Source organism: Drosophila ficusphila, unplaced genomic scaffold (assembly GCF_018152265.1).
Source record: "Drosophila ficusphila isolate 14025-0441.05 unplaced genomic scaffold, ASM1815226v1 contig_414, whole genome shotgun sequence".
NCBI lineage: Eukaryota > Metazoa > Arthropoda > Insecta > Diptera > Drosophilidae > Drosophila > Drosophila ficusphila.
The window spans coordinates 13201307-13222979 of NW_025064328.1; the positions used below are offsets into that span (position 1 = coordinate 13201307).

At 35.7% G+C, this 21673-nt stretch overlaps 2 protein-coding genes across 11 annotated transcripts; both read left to right on the forward strand.

Annotated features, from left to right (window-relative positions):
- The first annotated feature begins 201 nt into the window (after positions 1-201).
- On the forward strand, positions 202-756 carry LOC108090673 (glutaredoxin-C4). Its single transcript, XM_017189459.1, has one exon. It carries the CDS (start codon positions 321-323, stop codon positions 669-671), a length of 351 nt encoding a protein of 116 aa, XP_017044948.1. The 5' UTR covers positions 202-320; the 3' UTR covers positions 672-756.
- An 8991-nt stretch (positions 757-9747) lies between these two features.
- LOC108090969 (collagen alpha-2(IV) chain) lies at positions 9748-21277 on the forward strand. 10 transcript variants are annotated; one of them, XM_043208248.1, is made up of 82 exons: positions 9748-9890; positions 9986-10090; positions 10150-10302; positions 10379-10450; positions 10502-10540; positions 10594-10635; positions 10754-10828; positions 10881-10919; positions 10972-11046; positions 11109-11147; positions 11200-11262; positions 11315-11365; positions 11423-11461; positions 11517-11585; positions 11635-11721; positions 11775-11813; positions 11865-11927; positions 11980-12012; positions 12066-12152; positions 12205-12243; positions 12301-12348; positions 12404-12487; positions 12543-12581; positions 12645-12701; positions 12756-12821; positions 12873-12911; positions 12964-13089; positions 13145-13183; positions 13239-13301; positions 13354-13428; positions 13483-13521; positions 13574-13621; positions 13674-13712; positions 13765-13851; positions 13904-13942; positions 13996-14043; positions 14099-14185; positions 14238-14276; positions 14326-14382; positions 14438-14518; positions 14570-14608; positions 14660-14767; positions 14823-14861; positions 14917-14973; positions 15027-15113; positions 15167-15205; positions 15257-15316; positions 15369-15401; positions 15454-15540; positions 15598-15636; positions 15690-15737; positions 15787-15873; positions 15926-15964; positions 16014-16070; positions 16125-16190; positions 16242-16280; positions 16333-16458; positions 16514-16552; positions 16608-16670; positions 16723-16797; positions 16852-16890; positions 16943-16990; positions 17043-17081; positions 17134-17220; positions 17273-17311; positions 17365-17412; positions 17468-17551; positions 19294-19332; positions 19382-19438; positions 19493-19573; positions 19625-19702; positions 19753-19791; positions 19844-19876; positions 19938-19991; positions 20112-20150; positions 20203-20265; positions 20327-20380; positions 20442-20540; positions 20608-20679; positions 20741-20794; positions 20856-20879; positions 20940-21277. In XM_043208248.1, the coding sequence occupies exons 1-82, from the start codon at positions 9807-9809 to the stop codon at positions 21096-21098; spliced, it is 5049 nt and encodes a 1682-aa protein (XP_043064183.1). In that variant the 5' UTR covers positions 9748-9806; the 3' UTR covers positions 21099-21277. The 10 variants fall into 10 exon arrangements, with proteins under 10 accessions (XP_043064183.1, XP_043064189.1, XP_043064187.1 ...); XM_043208254.1 differs by having other exon boundaries at positions 20442-20465; XM_043208252.1 differs by having other exon boundaries at positions 16726-16797.
- Positions 21278-21673: the final 396 nt, after the last annotated feature.

Here is a 21673-nt window from a genome sequence, read left to right on the forward strand (position 1 = left end):
TATTCTTATAGTTATCTTCCATCTCAATTTTTACTTAACTTTGCATTAATGTGTATACCTGTGTGTAACTCGATCGCTAATTTATTTTAAAAGAAGTACCCTTTTATTTCTCGCTTTTCTGTATTGAAAAGAATATCTCTTTGAAATTGTTTACATTTTAAATACCTTACCACAAACTAAATATAGCAGTCTTTGACTCTCTGGCAGCTGATATTTCCCCCATTGAAAATTCAGTCAAGAGCCACAGGTCAAAATTTTACAACCCCCAACCTTGTTTTCCCCGTTCGGCCGAAGTATTCCGGACCCTCCTGGCTCGATCCATGGGTTCCATGGTCAGCTCCCTGCAGCGTCCTCCACTTTTCGTGAACATGGACAGTGTGCATGCGCAGTTTGTGCGCGAGACGATCAGCAGCAACAAGGTGGTCATCTTCAGCAAGAGCTACTGTCCCTACTGCAGCATGGCCAAGGAGCAGTTCCGCAAGATGAACGTGAAGGCGACGGTTGTCGAACTGGATCAGCGGGATGATGGCAACGAAATCCAGGCGGTTCTTGGCGAGATGACGGGATCGAGGACCGTTCCCCGGTGCTTCATCGACGGAAAGTTCGTGGGCGGCGGTACCGATGTGAAGCGCCTCTACGAGCAGGGCATCCTACAGAAGTACTTCCAGTAAAAATATAGGGAAGGTTATAATTCATGATGATTCTTTTAACTTTTCTTGATCTGGCCTAATACAAAGATTGAAGTTGGCATATAAAGTTGTGGTTTTATTTTATTAATTATGGAGAAACTAAGCAAAAAATCAGATTTTAACTACGATATACGAAATATATAAGGTAAAGTGTATCTAGGAAAATACAACAGCAAATTGTATTTCATTTTCATAAGCACTAAGATTTATTAAGAAAATTTTGTAAATTATTGTGCTAAAAATATAATAAGTTATGTACATTTTTTTAAGTTAGCACTCTAGTAATTTTGTATCAATTAGGAATAAAGGGATTCAGGGATTACTACATTTTTGTTCTAATATTTTATAAACTTGAAATTTGACCAGAAACAGCGTTTTTCTCAATAAAATGAAATTTTTTCAGCTCTTTGCTTGTAATTTCTTACAACAATATAAAAAAATGACAAAGGTAAGGAAAACTGCAGGCGGATGCACAGAGCGGCTCTTTATCTGCTCAACATGATGCTTAAGTTGTTCCTGAAAGGGATCACAGCTGTCTGAAGGCGGGTTGAAAACAATTAAGGCGCGGGTCGCGTCGAAGGCTGAACTGAATGCGCTTTCCTTTCACCTGCAGTCGGCAGTTGCACTTCATTGTTTTCCTCCATTCTGAAATCCTTTTCCCACCTTTAAAGTTTTCAATCCATTTGTATATGGAAGTAGTAAAATCAACGTGAAGAGGTCAAGACTCGTTTCATTAAAGTTTCAGCACTTCAACAAACCATTCCCAAAGGGAATGCAACTGAGTTTTCATATGCTGAATTGTATATTTATCGTGACTCAGACAAATAGCTGGCAAAAATCGTACAAACGTAAGCTTAAATTGATTGAAAATTCCACAAATTGCTTGTAATTTGTTTGTCAGCTTGATTCCTTGCTTGCTTTTTGTTTTCAAAAATGACTTTAACCAGGTCGAGTTCAGTTAACGGCCGCGCAAATAAAAATTGAACGCAATTCACCTGGGCAAATGAATAAAAAAAGACACGAAAAACGTGTCGTATGCGTAATTTGGCTCATCGATTGTTTTTGGGGTTAAATCTCGCGTAGGCAGCGTAAAAAGGATTGATTATGGAAATTCGTGATCTTAACCTTTTTTCGGTTGATGTGGGATTTGTTATTTGATAAATTTAGAAGAATATTTTGTTTTGTTTTTTTTCTTACTTTGGGTTGGCTTTAAAGAAATTCCATAAATACCAATTGGCTAACTTCCAAAAAGGCTAAACATTGTTTCATTCAAAACTATTTGTAGAACAGGTGAAGACTTAAAGTAATAAATATATAAATAATACTCTAACAGATGTGCTTCTAATAAATTTTAGTGTATTTAAATTTTTTTGTTTCTGAACTTTTGCGTGTTAAATCATTAATACGGAAAATTTACAACTGCATGGAACCGACAAGTTTTTACGGTTCCAAACGCTGGCCATAATTACTTTTTCGTTATTTCTGGACGACGCGTTAATGTAAGCTAAAGGGAATACAAAAAAGTGTTGTAGTGGCATATAACTTTGTTTTAATTTGTTGTAGGATGAATGCAATTGCTACCGACAGCAACTGACGGACTGAAAGGATGAGACTTGCTGTCGGTGGTGACTAACTCAATAAAAATGCATTTGGCATTTTGATTGCGATATTATCTAGTCAGTGGGACAACATTGTTGCCAGGCTTTTATTTCACTTTACCAGACATTTTTAATGGCTAGCTTAATTGGGCGTGGCCAACAACAATGTATTCAGCACTCAATCTTTCAATTATCAGCATTTTAAGTTCCACAAAACGAACAATTTTCGCATGAAAAGAATTTATTAGAATTTTCTTTGACCAGACAAGTTGCGGGCTTGAATAGTTTTCGCCACTTTTGCCCCTTTTCCCCACTCCGTAATCCCGAATTTGCGACAGCCAGACTCCTGTTAGACCATCCATATATCATATAGTTTCCACTAACTCTGTCTGCTCCACTGCATGTGCATGTGGAAGCGAGCTGGTGAAACTCCTTCGCCTTTGATAGACGATTTATTAAGCGTTTTATTATTAGTTTTCCCGTTCGGTGGCTTTTGTGGCATTTTTGATTACAAATTCCAGGGCATCGGAGTCTTGTAATTACCAAAAACGAGCGGAGATTCTGTTGGAGATTATTTTTCTGGCTGATGGAAAAATAGATGGGAGTTTAAAGTGTTTACTTAAGCACTTTGCTAATTTAATTTCTTAACTTAGTACAAGTGCGTATTTGTTTGTTTATTTTACACTTGATTTCTTTATCCTATTATTAATGCTTCGAGGTTTGGACGTGGACAGCCTTTCATATTTTAATCGCGTATCTTATGACACCCCATCAGTCTTAAAACAAATTTTGACTTCGGATAGAGTACGTGTTAAAATTTCTCAAAACGACACTTGCACGTAACATGTCATGCCAACATATAATTATATTATTGCTGTATTTCTTTGTTTTTACACATGCTAACCCATACTGTGACTTTGAGCCAGGTCCAGGTCTCAGTTTTGACCATGGCCATGCAACTCAGATCTTTTCGCGCTGATAAACTTTGTGGGGTCTGAGAAATACATTTCCACTGGGAGACTGAGCTGAATAATTCATTAAATAAATAATAACATATAACATTGATTTGTCACATTCAAATATTAATGTTACCCAAAAATTCAAAAACATACTTATTTTCCAGAAATTTGTGTAAATTTGTTTACCTTCTTCAGATATTTATTTATATGATTACCTATTTTTATTTTGTTGGACACCTGTAAATATTTTTTAAAGTGTAACACTGCAACAGAAAAATAACAGCAGCAATGGGGACGAAACGCACGTGTTAACAAGGATGCGATAAAAAAATAGTAAAAGTGGAGTGAAGTGAGGAAATAAATGCCAGAATGACAGGAAATATGTGTGCGTGACATTGTTACTTGGGTCTGCGAACCGGAACCAAAAGTGGGTGGCTCCCATTGTCGCTCTTCCACTGCCTGTAGGATGTCAACACGAAAGCAACAGGACATGTATATACTTAATTATATAGAATATATTCCACCAACTTGGGGAATGTCTGCCAGCATAGGTAAAAAATTTCACAAAGTTAATTCTAATGCAATGAGATTGCAATGCGATTGTATTTATAAAAGCTAAGCAGTCACATAAATATGCTCCCAGTTTTATCTATGTATATGTATATGTGGTATAAATTTATTTGTGAATAATAAACAAAATAAATAAATATTGTGATACAAATCCAAGCAATTATTTATAAGCCAAAATAGTTTTTCTGTTTATTCCATAAATATGAAAATTTAGAAAATTCAACTGACAACCAACCATAAATTTTGAATAAGATGCTAAAGTTGCCACGAAACTTTGTCGCTAACTTTGCTCCCAAACGATTGCCAGTTTTGAAATTCCCCGTGGGATCATCGACCCATTCTCCGGTCCACATTGAATCGTAATTTGATACCTTGCGATAGCGTTTTAGCTAAACTTTCGGGACCCATTAATCAATTAATTAAGAATTTTATGAATATTTCACGGGGGAGTGAAGTCCTGGCATCATCACAATCGTTTGGCTTTTGGCCATTATCTGGGGAAACGGAAATTTTCGAAAGGAGTTTACCGCATGAATATTTTAAGGAAGTGTTCCAGACAACCGGGAAAGAGTTTTGCCGGCATAATCGAGGGGCCCGTTGACGAGATAATAAGTTGAGGCCGGCAGAAAGGGATAATGAGTTTGAGTTGATGAACAGCCAACTTTCCGAGGAATAAGCAATAAGAATATGCGAAGAAGGGCTGCGAAGAAAAAAAAAGAAAACTTTCCGACTAATTAATTAAATGCGCTATAAAAATGTTTGCTGCCGTTGGTCTGGCAAAAGTTGAAGCATGAAAAATGGGCGTTTGGAATTTGCCAGCGAAAAGAAATGGCGGCAAAAGAGCGCACGGAAAATGTTTAAGTTATGCAAAAATGTTGACTGAAAAAATTATGCAGGTGGGAAACGGTTGGTTGTTTGACTTTCCACTGTATTGACATTTTTTGTTTTGTTCCATCACGATAAGAGAAAGTTTTAATGAGTTTGCCAAATGCCGCTCAATGCTTGGAAAAAGTCTAAATGATTAGTTAGCCGTTGAAAGTTTCGAGTTGAGCTCGTGTTTGTCACGATTAATTTATTAGAGTTTTATTTTAAGCATACAAGTTTCTTGGGTATTTTTTGATAGGCCGTATTTTTATTAAAGGAAACCCCAGTGAAATTTTTTAACTTTATTTCATTTAAATTAACTAAAATCACAAGAAATGTAGTAAAGCTTAATCAACAAACTGTAGTTTATTTTTAGTTCTCAAACCCGCGCAATGTTTCGAGTAATGGATATCCTTTTCTGCAATTTATTCAGAGTTTTTGTAATGCTATTTAGGTTAAAAAATGAGGTTTTAGCCAACATCCTTGAAGAGCTTCAGGTGTCTAGTGCAGATCCCTTACCTCAGCATTCTGCTTACAATCGCTCATTTGTCAACATCACTCACAATAGCTGTCAATGGCAAGGAACTCTGGGGCATTTCGAACGATATTCAATGCATTCCGCTTGCTGTTGCACATATATAGAGTCACACCCCTAAAATACACACACACGCCCAAATGTACCTGCCCCACACATTAATGGTCAATTTCATTCCAATTTGATTGTATAGGATTGTATATGTCTGGGCCAGAGAAGAGTAAGCCGGACCTCTTTCAAATTACCACAGCCTCCTGTGGAGCACACCAAATGCGCGTTCGGTTTACAGGGACTCCAAGTCCTCTCCCTCCTTTCCCCCTCCCCCTTTTCGCCCTTTTCCCCCAATCCCCATCATCCCTCGAAGGACCTCATGTGGGTTTTGTCAAATTAGCGCATCGTTTGTTGTGTATTCCTTTGGGCTCTTCGGCAAAACGAATGCCAGTAGTAAGCGCCAGCGAGAAACTTGTTAATTTTAAGTCGAATTCCTGGCTAGCCATTTTCTGGGCATTCGCCACTTGGCTTGAAGTGGCTCACAGTGGGGTTCGAAAATTTAATCTGTAGATGGGCATGCAAATTAAAAAATCACTTAGAGATACATGGCTATAAATTGGTTTGAAAATTAACACAGTTGGAATTGTGCTTAAAATTTAATGACTTTAAGACCATCAGAAAAAGTAATAAGAAGCAGCAAAAAAATTTTTGTTAGGATAAACCCTTCTTGGATTAGGATATATTAAAATTCAAGATGGGTTTCCTTAAAAACGTTATAGTTATAAATCTTTGACCCCCCTACAAGTTTTTGAAGTTTCAGAGTAACAGACATAAAACTTCAATTAACAGGCCCAGTTGAATTGTTGAAATCTCTCCTATCTTGCAGCTGCCAATACAATTTGGCCCACACCAATCGAAAGCTAACTCTGAGCCAACATCGTTGGCATCCAATGGGTAACGTTATTTGATGTCCTCGAACATCGAGCCGTTACAATTCATCAAACAAGCGAATGGATATTACTTCATCGAGTGCTATATTAAATACTTGAACCGAGCGAACAACGAAATTGTCAACGAACAGCAATCGAAACGACCTCAAAAGGGGGCGTGGGCATGGACATACATGGACGGGGGCGAGAGGGGGCTTAGGTAAAAGTGACTGCTGCGAGCTTGAAACAAAAGTAAATTGCAATAAAAGTTTTGTAATTGACAAACGGACAACAAACAAAACTCCACTTCAGTGGTCGTTTGTCGTTGTGTGCTGGACAGAAGCTCGGCCAGCGGATGGGATGTGGTTAGGAGGCCAGAGGGCCAAATTGGTGGGCAGAGGGGAAACCAGGGAGGGGGGATAAGAGGGTGGCAGTGGGTTAACTGAAGGATGCGCTGTCGGGGGCTAAACAACTGGCGCTGGCATCAACAAAAACCGATTTTCCAAAAAACAGGAAGCAACAGCAGCGACAACGTTGGGGAAAATCAGAGGCCCAGTTTGGACCACGTTATCATGCACTCAAACAAAATAAATAAATAGCTGCATATGTGAGACTAAAATTTAAATAATTTATGTCATTGTTTGTTACATATTTTCTGTTACATTTTGGTATTGAAATATGTGTGATTGGTAGTGGTTTATCAAAAGCGTTCGAAGTTATAAAAAATAAGATAAGCAGGTTACCCAAGGAATAGGAAAATATTTGGTATATCTGAGCACCAACAGAACCCAAACTTGGAATTAGAAATGATATATCAGAAAATAGTTATCAGAAATGTTGTGTACTGTGGTTTTTGCTTTCTAGGGTTTGGCTTTTAATATCAATTTTTGGAACACTGTTAACCACGTATTAATATATTTTTAATTAATGCATACCCCCGTTTTCTCTCTGTGTAACCGCCTACCCCTTGACATGTCTGTCTCATCATTTCGTACATTTGCGCCCGCATATTGACTTTGAGCGAGGCGCACAAACGATTCACAGATTTAAGAAATAAAAGTTTAGTGCTCCTGCGAACAAATCTGTAGCCTCCAATGCCAAAACATCCAAGCTACCCAGACTAAAACACACACATACACAACAACACACACACACACACGAAACATCGATGTGTTGTGGGTGGTGGGCCCTCTGTCAAAGCAAACAAAAGACGCGTCTGTGGTTGTTGCTACCCCTACCACCTTTTGAAAGGCACACTGAACCACCCACTGAGCCACCCATCAAGCCACCCACTTTGCCGGCGGTTGTCGAACGCAAAATGTCGTCACTGGTTTGGGGACTTTGACTTGTTGGATCTGGATTTGAATAGGAATCGGAATCGTAATCGAAATCGGAAGGGATCGGGATGGATTCAGGGATATTCTGGGCTGCAGGGCTCATTGGGCACGAGTAAATAGTATGAAACGATTTGGAACCAAGGCAATAAATACTGATAAATACAAATGATGATTAAGCATTTATAACAAATGTTATGTTATTGATATTTGAAATATAATAATAATAAAAGTAAAGTAAAGTATAGAGTAAATAAAACATATAAATTAAAGCCAAAATAACTAACATTTCATTGGGTTAAACTTCTCAGTATCAGAACATCAACCTTATTCTTTTGCAGTAAAGGGAAAAAACTATTAAGAAAATGCAATTTAAAACAATTTGTCAACTACTCTGGAAACGCAAACCACCGGGCAGAGAAATCCAGAAGGGAAACAGAGAGGGGAAACCGAAAATGTGAAAATGAAAATAATAATGAAAGAATGAATTATGAACTTATACGCGGCAGACCCGAAGGACCTTGCCAAGTGGAACTCGGACTACCAACTACCAACTACCACCCACCATCCACCCACATCCACACCATTTTGTGGGACGTGAGTGGAAAGCAAAAATGGTGTGGCACAAAAATGATTGTGTATGTTAAGTTTGGCACGCGCCACGCCTACAATAAACCGCAAAAGTCAAAAGAGCGACTTGGTTGTGGGAGGAGGGGTGGGGGTGGAAGGGCGTGTGGGTTATAAAGATGGAGAGAGATAGAGTGGCCACAAAAGTACGCAACATATTTCACAGTTCGGGGCAGATGGCAATGGGAAAAGGACAAAACAGACCCCAGGGAAAGCGCCACTGTCGCCACACGCCCACACTCAAAAGCGTGACTGTTACTTGCAGAATCCCCGAGCACCCAACACCCCCTTAAAGCCCAATTTTTCGGCCCCACAACCTCCTCCATTCTTACCCTTGAACCACCCCCTCCATTGGAAGAAGAATTTTTGAATTATGAGCGCTCTGGGCGTAAGTTATACTTAACTACATGCTGAAAAAGTTGCTACGCTCTGTGTCATGTTTATTGCGATTTCATGTGCCATTACACTCACCAGTGCGAAAGGGAAGGAACTAGCGGGGGGAAAGAGACAGAAAGCCAGCCTCCGAAACAGCCTGCTAATCTGTTGATAAATAAACCGAGTGTACAACTTGATGGCTTCATAGCACCAAAAGGTACACACAACAAAATACATTATTCTTAAAATATATAACTGAAATATAAGTGTACAGTTCTCGTATATGCATAAGTTATTAAAAACTAATTTTAAATCTGTTGAACATAGACAAACAATTATTTAAAAAAAAATACATAGTTTTCAATAAAATTATTAAAAATTCTTTCCTAAGATGAATCAATCAACATTTTTTAATAGTTTGTTATTCCTTACGACCTTTACAATAATATTAAGAAAGTTTTAATCCAGTAAAATAACTGATATAAATTTTAATTAAATTTTCTCTGTACAATCGTCGTTAATAAATGTCAAAGAGTTTTTACCTGTGCCAAGGCCCCACTTTTTCACACCCCTCAAAATTTGTACATGCATCTCACGTCGCTCCTGCACGCAAATGTGACCAGAGTCATGAGAGCTGCCATTGTTGTTTTTGTCATTCATCACGCGGAGCGAGATGGGACTATATGTAAATAAAGTATTGTCACTTTGACACGTCTGATGCGTGCCAATTTTCTCATTTTTACCCCCGCTGGTCAACTTTAAATTGTTCGCCTATTTCCGGGCTTTTATTCGATATCTTATTTATTCATTGTAAATGTAAAGGTTTCTGGTGCAGGAAAACTTTTTTCGATTCAAGATTTCATAAAAGAGCAAAGTACAACTAAAGACCGTATAATAATTATAATTTATATTGGGAACTCACAATTTTGTTTTAAAGTAGTTTATTAAATTTTGTAATTATTACTTATAATAACTCTTTAAAGAGTTTGATTTTCTAAAAAGTATTTACATTTATTTCTAAAATAAGGAATTTATAAGAAAATAATTATTAAAAACTTTTTTTTAACAATAAACAGTTTCTTATTGATACACCCGAATATTTAGAGTATAAGGTAGTAAATCGGTTTCACCAAAACCGATTGAATTATCCCGCATGCACTAATTTGAACTTTAGTTAATGCGAAAGCGTTTCTTTTTGATTATGTAAGTCATTATATTGTATAAATGCACGCCAGAAAACTCAGCTAGTTTCTGTGAAGATACCAGTCAACCAGGATGTTGGTTGTGTGGATCGTAGCTATATTCCTTTTGTGCCAACATGGCAATGCTGAAAAAATGCCAAACTATCTATGCGTGCCTCCATATGAGGACATTGATGGTGGCTGCAGGATCTCTACTACCAGAAAACCGATAATATTGGTAAGCACAAACAGATATATTACTGCTCAACATTTAGTCGATATTAGAATTATGCCACCTCAACAAATTTATAAACCTTGTTTAATTCTTATTAGCCATGTATGGGGCTCACGACCCCGCAACCCGGTGGTATTATTGGCAACAACCAATGGAATGAAACTAAAAGTTCGAATTCTACAGAATCTTCTTTTACAGAAACGGTAAGAAATTCATTTTTTTAACAGCCGATGTAACTTATATCTATAAACATTTTTAATAGAATCAAACAAAAACTAACGTTTTTAATTCGTCGTATATATCGTATATAAGCTTATCTTTTCAAACAAAAGTGGAATCAATTTTGTTAGCCGAACAACATAAATTAAAATACTTATTATTCAGATTTGTCTATCAGATACCCGGAATACCTTCGGTAAGTCCACTAATAATAAAAATGAATGAGCTCGTTCTTAAAGGTATTAGTTATTTTGCTTATTATATAAATTCAGAAATCTGGAAGCTTTTCGATAGTACAAATTTTACCAAGTGAATTCCAGAGTGGTCAAATTAATCCACCCGGAGTAAGTATTGTTTAGTTTCGTAAGATATATTCTATTTATTTTTTTTTGTAGAACTCCCAAAATCCTTCAACGGATCAATTAATACCATCAGTAAGAATAGTCCTGGCTTATGTTTTGATATATTATAAAATGTTGTATTTCAGAAAATATTGCTAGACATCAAAAATTTTATTGCAACTCTGCTGGTAAGTGCAGTAAGACGGAGATAGGATTCTAAAAAAGTTTTAGATCTTAAAATAAAAAAAATTAGAAGCTTGTTAAAATCATCCTGAGAGAATAAGCTAACATTGTTTTCTTAAATAGCCTGCTCCCCTTCAATTATTTCTCCCGGACAAATATAAAAATGTTCTAACGGAAGGCTTACCTGGCCAGCCCGAAGTAAGAATTACCCATTTTTTTTACATATATACCACTAAGTGTTGTATTTCAGATGTCCAGAATTCCCAAATCTTATATACCAATACCCGAAGTAAGAATTAACTAATATTTTAAGAAATCGAATACTTAATATTGATTTTAAGCTTCCCGGATTGTATTGGAATCCAATAATCGAACGAGTCCGAGTGACTGATCAAACAAAACCCCCAACGGCTGAAGTAAGGAAAATTCCGATTCTTTGGACTTTATTTCTCATGTATTTTTTCGACTTGTATTTCAGATAGTTGAAATTCCGTTAATGAAAATATCAATACTTGAGGTAAGGATTACCTAGTCTCTACAGATAAATGTTAATAAATATTTGTTTTTAGATACGCGGATACTATTGGATACTGAAACTTGCATTGGAAACCGTAGCTGGTCAAAAACCTGGAGTAAGGATAAGCAAGTCTTCTAAGATATATACTATTAATTTTTGTATTTCAGGCATCCGGAAATACGGAGGTAACAAAACCACCTCCCACATCGCCGCCCAAAGTAAACATTACCCAGATTCTTAAATATACTCGTATACTAACTTGTTTTTTATTTTAGAAAACTAAAATTCCTCTGTTGAATTATATAAGACTAGAAGTAAGAACAGAAACATTTGTTTAGATATAATTAAAAATTAATGAAAATTAAACAGATACCAGGAATTAAATGGATACCGATCGTTGAACCTTCAAATAATTCGACTGGTTCAAACGTACCAAGAGTAAGAATAACATATTTTGTTGAGATACATTTAATTAAATTTTTTCCAGGAAAGTGGAATTTATTGGATTCCAATCGTTGTCCCATCGGCAGGGTTGACTGGACAACAACAACCATCTCAAATTGAATTGCCCGGTGTATGTATTTACCAATTTACTAATTTTCTATATTACTTAGTTTTAAATTTCAGAAATATGCTATTCCTCTATTGGATCAATCAATAAAAGAAGTAAGGTAACCACGTTTGTTCAGATACGTTTAATTAATAATTGCTTAACAGATATCCGGAATTCAATGGATACCGATCGTTGTACCACCACAAAATTCGCCTGATCGATTCGGAGTAAGGAACACCATATTTCTTATGTTGTATATTAACTTATTTTGTACTTTAGCCAAGTGGAATTATAAATCCATTAACACCACAAGTAAGGACTAAAAAATTTATTCAATAGTATTAGTTTTAAATATTTGATTTTAGACGCCTGGAACTTATTGGGTACCGATCATTGTTGTAAAGCCTGGGTTGACAAGCCAACCAAACATACCGTACATTTCATTTTCCTTGGTAAAGATTAGTCGACTTTGTAAGATTTATATTTATTGGTTTTGAATTTCAGAAAACTGGAGTTTCTTGGATGAGTCAATCTACACCGAAAGTATGTTGTAGATGTACATAGTTTGATGGGAATTATCTTATTAAATTTGGTTTTCAGAGACCTGGAATTTATTGGATACCCATCACCATACCAACGTCTTCCGGAGTAAGAAAAATCCAGTTTTGTAAGAATCATTCTAAGAGAAATATTGTTTTTTTAGATATCCGGAGTTTATTGGATACCGATCATTGTTGCACTAATAGGGTGGGATGGTCGACCAATCCTACCCGCCATTTCATTGCCTGTAGTTAAGATTTGCATGTTTTATAGGGTATATATTAATTGGTTTTGTCTTACAGTCACCCAATATTCCTGCGAAGAATCAATGGACACCGGAAGTAAGGACTACAAAATGTGTGCATATATGTATGAAGGTATTTAATTGAAGTTTTTTTTTTCAGAATTTCGGATTTTACCGGTTACCGTTTATTGTTCCACCTAACGTTGCTTCTCCCAGCGTAAGGATTATTTGGTTAATTAAGATATATATCTTAATTAGTTTTATCTTTCAGGTACCCACAATTTATTGGCTAAATATACTACCGGGAGGCGTGATTGATCTACCAAGTTTACCCAAAGTAAAGATTGACAAGTTTTGTAGGAATTCTCTAATATGGCTTTTGTTTCAGATACCCGAAGTTTCTCACGTCAACAAAACAATACCCCCGGTAATGATTACATATTTTATTCTGATTCCTGGTATTACATTTAGTTTTTCAGGTACCTGCACCGGGGACCATAAATCCACCGCCAAGTTCTGGTAGACCTGAAATTCCTTCACCCGGAGTTACTTATCCACCGGGCGTGACTGAAGGACCAATTCTACCGAATGTTACTTCACCCGGTGTAAAGATTGTCAAGTTAAATAGGAATAAGTAAATTAATTAGTTTTGCATTTTAGAAAACTGGAGTCCCTCTGATAAATCATTTAATCCCAGAAGTAAGGGCAGCAACATATTTTTAGATATATTACCATTACCATTAATAATTAACAGATACCCGGAATTAAATGGCTACCGCTCGTTGACCTATTGTATAATTCTTCAAATGTACCAAGAGTAAGAACTGCATATTTTGTTCAGATGCATTTAAATAAATTTTATTTTTCAGAAGATTGGAATTTATTGGATACCATCGGGAGTGTTGGCTGGGCAAGAACAACCAAGTATTATTGATTTGACCCAAGTCTGTATTTCCCAACTCTTTGAGATGTTTATAATACTTAGATTTTACTTTCAGATAAACGCAATTCCTCTAGTGGATCAATCAGTAAAAAAAGTAATAAAAAGCACGTTTATTCAGATATGTTTAACTAATAATTGCTTTACAGATATCCGGAATTCAATGGATACCGATCGTTTTTCCTGGTCAATCCGGAGTAAATAATACTAGATTTCTTAAGTTATATATAAACTTGTTTTGTATTTTAGACAAATGGATTTCCTTCGACAAATAATTTAACACCACAAGTAAGGACTAAAAAGGTTATTCAACAATATTCTGTTCAATATTTTTTTTTAGACGCCTGGAACTTATTGGTTTCCGATCATTGTTCTGGAGAGAGGGTCGACTAGCCAACCAAACCTACCTTACATTTCATTGTCCTTCGTAGGGATTAGTCTGCTTTGTAAGTTATATATTAATTGGCTCTGTATTTCAGACAAGTGGGACTGCCAGGTTGAGTGACTCTTCACCGAATGTATGTAGAACACTAAGTTTGTTCGGATATATTTTATTAAATTTGGTTTTTAGACACCCGGAATTTATTGGATACCCATCATCGCACCAACGTCTTCCGGAGTAAGAATAAGAATAATTTTTTGAGATTTACACTAAAAAAATTATTGTGTTTTAGATCGCCGGAATTTATTGGATACCGATCATTGTTGCACTGAGAGGTTTGGATGGTCAACTAATCCTGCCTGACATTTCATTGCCTGTAGTAAAGATTCGCCTGCTTTATAGGATATTTATTAATTGGTTTTGTATTACAGTCACCCGATATTTCTGGGGGGAATCAGTGGACACCGGAAGTAAGGACTATAAAATGTGTGCATATATATTTAATAAAAGTTTTTTCAGATACCCGGATCTTATCAGGTACCGTTTGTCGTTCCACCATCCGACTTCTCTCGCCAGGTAAGGATTACTAAGTTAAATGTGAAATGTGTGGTTATAAGTTTTTGTCTTTTAGATACCCACAGTTCGTTGGCTAAATATACTACCGGGAGGTGTGATTCATCTACCAGATCTACCTAATCTTCCTTCAGCCAAAGTAAAGAAATGCTAGTTTTGTAGAAACTATCTAACTTAGTGTTTCTTTCAGATACCCGGTATTCCTCCGTTCAATATAACAATACCCGATGTAAGGATTACATATTTTTTCTGATTTATTGTATTGCATATTGTTTCTCAGGGACCCGGTATTCCTGCACCACCTCCTAGTCCTACTGGACCAGAAGTTCCTACACCACCGGGAGGCGTAGTTAATCCTCCAATACCACCTACTATTTCTCCATCCGAAGTAAGGAGTCACAAGTTTAATAGGAATTTATAATTTAACTAGTTTTGTATTTTAGAAAATTTTAGTTCCTCTTTTGAATTATTCAAAACCAGAAGTAAGGAAAGCAACACATGTTTAAATATATTGAATTAACACTAATAATCAAACAGATACCCGGAATTAAATGGATACCACTCGTTAATTCGACAGATCAATCCGTACCAACAGTAAGTATCGCATATTTTATTCAGATATATTAATATTAAATTTTGTTATACAGAAAATGGGAATTTATTGGATACCAACCCTTGTACCATTGGGAGGGTTGACTGGACAACAGCAACCATCTCAAATTCATTTGCCCGGTGTATGTATTTCCAAATGTTTAAAATATTTATATTACTTAGTTTAAAATTTCAGAAAATCGCAATTCCTCTAGTGAATCAATCAGTTAAAAAAGTAAGGTAACCACGTTTATTCAGATACGTTTAACTAATAATTGCTTAACAGATATCCGGAATTCAATGGATACCCCTTGTGCCAACACGAAACTCGGCTGATCAATTCGGAGTAAGGAATACCATATTTCTTAAGCTGTGTATTAACTTATTTTGTACTTTAGCCAAATAGAATTATAAATCCAATAACACCACAAGTAAGGACTAAAATATTCATTCAATAGTTTTTTTTTAAATATTTTATTTTAGACGCCTGGAACTTATTGGGTACCGATCATTGTTGTACAGAGTGGCTTGACTAGCCAACCAAACATACCTTACATTTCATTGTCCTTGGTAAAAATAAGTCTGTTTTGTAAGATATAGAATATATTTGTTGGTTTTGTATTTCAGACAAGTGGAGTTTCTTGGATGAGTCAATCTGCTCCGAATGTATGTAGTAGACATGGTTTGTTGGGCATTGTCTTATTAATTTTGGTTTTCAGAAAGCCGGAATTTATTGGATACCCATCATCGCACCGACGTCTTCCGGAGTAAGAATAATCCAGATTTATAAGTTTTATACTAAGATTTGTTTTTTAGATCGCCGGAACTTATTGGATTCCGATTATTGTTGCACTGAGAGGGTTGGATGGTCAACTAATCCTTCCTGACATTTCATTGCCTGTAGTAAAGATTTGCATGTTTAATGGGATATACATTAATTGGTTTTTTATTACAGTCACTCGATATTTCTGGGGGGAATCAGTGGACACCAGAAGTAAGGACTACAAAATGTGTGCATATATATTTCATTAAAGTTTTTTCAGAAACCCGGACTTTACCGGTTCCCGTTTATTGTTCCACCTAATTTTGCTTCCCCCAGCGTAAGGATTATTTAGTTAAATAAGATAGATAACTTAATTAGTTTTATCTTTCAGGTACCCACAATTTATTGGCTAAATATACTACCGGGAGGCGTGATTGATCTACCAAGTTTACCCAAAGTAAAGATTGACAAGTTTTGTAGGAATTCTCTAATATGGCTTTTGTTTCAGATACCCGAAGTTCCTCACGTCAACATAACAAAACCCCCGGTAATGATTACATATTTTATTCTGATTCCTTGTATTACATTTAGTTTTTCAGGTACCTGCACCGGGGACCATAAATCCACCGCCAAGTTCTGGTAGACCTGAAATTCCTTCACCCGGAGTTACTTATCCACCGGGCGTGACTGAAGGACCAATTCTACCGAATGTTACTTCACCCGGTGTAAAGATTGTCAAGTTAAATAGGAATAAGTAAATTAATTAGTTTTGCATTTTAGAAAACTGGAGTCCCTCTGATAAATCATTTAATCCCAGAAGTAAGGGCAGCAACATATTTTTAGATATATTACCATTACCATTAATAATTAACAGATACCCGGAATTAAATGGCTACCGCTCGTTGACCTATTGTATAATTCTTCAAATGTACCAAGAGTAAGAACTGCATATTTTGTTCAGATGCATTTAAATAAATTTTATTTTTCAGAAGATTGGAATTTATTGGATACCATCGGGAGTGTTGGCTGGGCAAGAACAACCAAGTATTATTGATTTGACCCAAGTCTGTATATCCCAACTCTTTGAGATGTTTATAATACTTAGATTTTACTTTCAGATAAACGCAATTCCTCTAGTGGATCAATCAGTAAAAAAAGTAATAAAAAGCACGTTTATTCAGATATGTTTAACTAATAATTGCTTTACAGATATCCGGAATTCAATGGATACCGATCGTTTTTCCTGGTCAATCCGGAGTAAATAATACTAGATTTCTTAAGTTATATATAAACTTGTTTTGTATTTTAGACAAATGGATTTCCTTCGACAAATAATTTAACACCACAAGTAAGGACTAAAAAGGTTATTCAACAATATTCTGTTCAATATTTTTTTTTAGACGCCTGGAACTTATTGGTTTCCGATCATTGTTCTGGAGAAAGGGGCGACTAGCCAACCAAACCTACCTTACATTTCATTGTCCTTCGTAGGGATTAGTCTGCTTTGTAAGTTATATATTAATTGGCTCTGTATTTCAGACAAGTGGGACTGCCAGGTTGAGTGACTCTTCACCGAATGTATGTAGAACACTAAGTTTGTTCGGATATATTTTATTAAATTTGGTTTTTAGACACCCGGAATTTATTGGATACCCATCATCGCACCAACGTCTTCCGGAGTAAGAATAAGAATAATTTTTTGAGATTTACACTAAAAAAATTATTGTGTTTTAGATCGCCGGAATTTATTGGATACCGATCATTGTTGCACTGAGAGGGTTGGATGGTCAACTAATCCTGCCTGACATTTCATTGCCTGTAGTAAAGATTCGCCTGCTTTATAGGATATTTATTAATTGGTTTTGTATTACAGTCACCCGATATTTCTGGGGGGAATCAGTGGACACCGGAAGTAAGGACTATAAAATGTGTGCATATATATTTAATAAAAGTTTTTTCAGGTACCCGGATCTTATCAGGTACCGTTTGTCGTTCCACCATCCGACTTCTCTCGCCAGGTAAGGATTACTAAGTTAAATGTGAAATGTGTGGTTATAAGTTTTTGTCTTTTAGATACCCACAGTTCGTTGGCTAAATATACTACCGGGAGGGGTGATTCATCTACCAGATCTACCTAATCTTCCTTCAGCCAAAGTAAAGAAATGCTAGTTTTGTAGAAACTATCTAACTTAGTGTTTCTTTCAGATACCCGGTATTCCTCCGTTCAATATAACAATACCCGATGTAAGGATTACATATTTTTTCTGATTTATTGTATTGCATATTGTTTCTCAGGGACCCGGTATTCCTGCACCACCTCCTAGTCCTACTGGACCAGAAGTTCCTACACCACCGGGAGGCGTAGTTAATCCTCCAATACCACCTACTATTCCTCCATCCGAAGTAAGGAGTCACAAGTTTAATAGGAATTTATAATTTAACTAGTTTTGTATTTTAGAAAATTTTAGTTCCTCTTTTGAATTATTCAAAACCAGAAGTAAGGAAAGCAACACATGTTTAAATATATTGAATTAACACTAATAATCAAACAGATACCCGGAATTAAATGGATACCACTCGTTAATTCGACAGATCAATCCGTACCAACAGTAAGTATCGCATATTTTATTCAGATATATTAATATTAAATTTTGTTATACAGAAAATGGGAATTTATTGGATACCAACCCTTGTACCATTGGGAGGGTTGACTGGACAACAGCAACCATCTCAAATTCATTTGCCCGGTGTATGTATTTCCAAATGTTTAAAATATTTATATTACTTAGTTTAAAATTTCAGAAAATCGCAATTCCTCTAGTGAATCAATCAGTTAAAAAAGTAAGGTAACCACGTTTATTCAGATACGTTTAACTAATAATTGCTTAACAGATATCCGAATTCAATGGATACCCCTTGTGCCAACACGAAACTCGGCTGATCAATTCGGAGTAAGGAATACCATATTTCTTAAGCTGTGTATTAACTTATTTTGTACTTTAGCCAAATAGAATTATAAATCCAATAACACCACAAGTAAGGACTAAAATATTCATTCAATAGTTTTTTTTTAAATATTTTATTTTAGACGCCTGGAACTTATTGGGTACCGATCATTGTTGTACAGAGTGGCTTGACTAGCCAACCAAACATACCTTACATTTCATTGTCCTTGGTAAAAATAAGTCTGTTTTGTAAGATATAGAATATATTTGTTGGTTTTGTATTTCAGACAAGTGGAGTTTCTTGGATGAGTCAATCTGCTCCGAATGTATGTAGTAGACATGGTTTGTTGGGCATTGTCTTATTAATTTTGGTTTTCAGAAAGCCGGAATTTATTGGATACCCATCATCGCACCGACGTCTTCCGGAGTAAGAATAATCCAGATTTATAAGTTTTATACTAAGATTTGTTTTTTAGATCGCCGGAACTTATTGGATTCCGATTATTGTTGCACTGAGAGGGTTGGATGGTCAACTAATCCTTCCTGACATTTCATTGCCTGTAGTAAAGATTTGCATGTTTAATGGGATATACATTAATTGGTTTTTTATTACAGTCACTCGATATTTCTGGGGGGAATCAGTGGACACCAGAAGTAAGGACTACAAAATGTGTGCATATATATTTCATTAAAGTTTTTTCAGAAACCCGGACTTTACAGGTTCCCGTTTATTGTTCCACCTAACTTTGCTTCCCCCAGCGTAAGGATTATTTAGTTAAATAAGATAGATAACTTAATTAGTTTTATCTTTCAGGTACCCACAATTTATTGGCTAAATATACAACCGGATGGCGTGATTAATCTGCCAACTATACCCAATATTCTACCACCCAAAGTAAAGATTGACAAGTTTTGTAAGAATTCTCTAATATGGCTTTTGTTTCAGATACCCGAAGTTCCTCACTTCAACATAACAATACCCCCAATTACTTTACCTTTACTACCTAATATTACTGTACCCGAAGTAAGGATTGCCAAGTTTAATAGAAACTATCTAACTTTGTTTTTTTGTAGGTACCCATAGTTCCACAGTTGAATATTACCATACCCCCGGTAAGGACAGCATATTTTGTTCAGACTCTTTTTAATACATATTGTTTTTCAGGCACCCGTTATTCCTCCAATAAAACTACCTAAAGTAAGGATAATCTATTTAGTTGTAAATTGTAAGATGTAATTTATTTTGTTTTGTATTTGAGGTTCCTGACGCAGAATCATTGATTAAGGATATTTTAAATGGAATTAATCTCGGGGTAAGCTTCATTACATTAAAAAAAATTTTTAATTACTTTACCTTTACTACCTAATATTACTGTACCCGAAGTAAGGATTGCCAAGTTTAATAGAAACTATCTAACTTTGTTTTTTTGTAGGGACCCAGAGTTCCACAGTTGAATATTACCATACCCCCGGTAAGGATAGCATATTTTGTTCAGACTCTTTTTAATACATATTCTTTTTCAGGCACCCGTTATTCCTCCAATAAAACTACCCCAAGGTCCACCACCTCCACCAAAACCACCCAAAGTAAGGATAATCTAGTTAGTTGTTAATTGTAACATGTGATTTATTTTGGTTTGTATTTCAGGTTCCTGACGCAGATACATTGATTAAGGAAATATTGGGTGGCATTAATCTCGGGGTAAGCTTTATTACATTAAAATTTTTTATTAGTTTATTATAAAACTGATTATTTTAAATAGGATTTAACTCCACCAAGAATTCAAGTATGCATTGTTGCTCTTTTTGTAAAATGCGCCTATTATGTTGAAAGTGTTTTTTTTCAGTTACCTGGGATAAAGGTTCCCAAAATAATCAAGCATATAGCATATTTTCTTCAGACTCTTTTTAATACTTATTGTTTTCCAGGCACCCGTTATTCCTCCAATAAAACTACCCCAAGGTCCACCACCTCCACCAAAAGCACCAAAACCACCTAAAGTAAGGACAATCTAGTTAGTTGTTAATTGTAAGATGTGATTTATTTTGGTTTGTGTTTCAGGTTCCTGACGCAGATACATTGATTAAGGAAATTTTGGGTGGCATTAATCTCGGGGTAAGCTTTATTACATTAAAAATGTTTATTAGTTTATTATAAAACTGATTATTTTAAATAGGATTTAACTCCACCAAGAATTCAAGTATGTATTGTTGCTCTTTTTGTAAAATACGCCTACTATGTTGAAAGTGTTTCTTTTCAGTTTCCTGGGATAAAGGTTCCCAAAATAACTAACCCAAAAATACCAAATCCAAAAGTTCCCAAAATATCCTATCCAAAAAATCCGAAGATCTTCAGGACAGAAGACTTTTATACCAAAGAATTTAATGTAAACGACTATTTACATTTGCTTGATACTTAACAACCAACATTTCATTTCAAACAAAAAATATTGAGTTTTCCCCAACACTCCGCGGATTCAAAAAGATATTGGAATAAATCGACATATAAAAATTTCCTATCTTCAAAAACACCAAGCGGATGTCCTAAATATCTCCAGAGAAAACTTAAATGAATAAATAAATGTAGGGGAAAAATAAATAAGTATTGTTTCACTTTTTTTTGGTTCCCTCGGTAATAATTATTATGTGCTTTTCTCTGATGTGGTTGGGTCATGCAAATTCATATTTTAATTTTATGCAAATTATACGCTGATTATGCTGTCAGCATCACTAGAGGTACCGCACATTTTATACTGAATCTACATGAACATGTACAACACAATCTCATTCCGATTTCATTTTCCTGGCCGCCTTTGTTGTTGTCGCTGTGGTTGTTGCTTAATCATTTCAAATTTTATATGGTAATTGTTGTTCGGCTGCCTTTGGCATGCAAATGTTTGCCCGATTGCATGTTGACCATTTGTTGTTTGCAAAACAGTTGCCATTGTGATTGGTAGTCCTCTTAAGCCCCCTTATTTCCCCACTAGCCACAAGT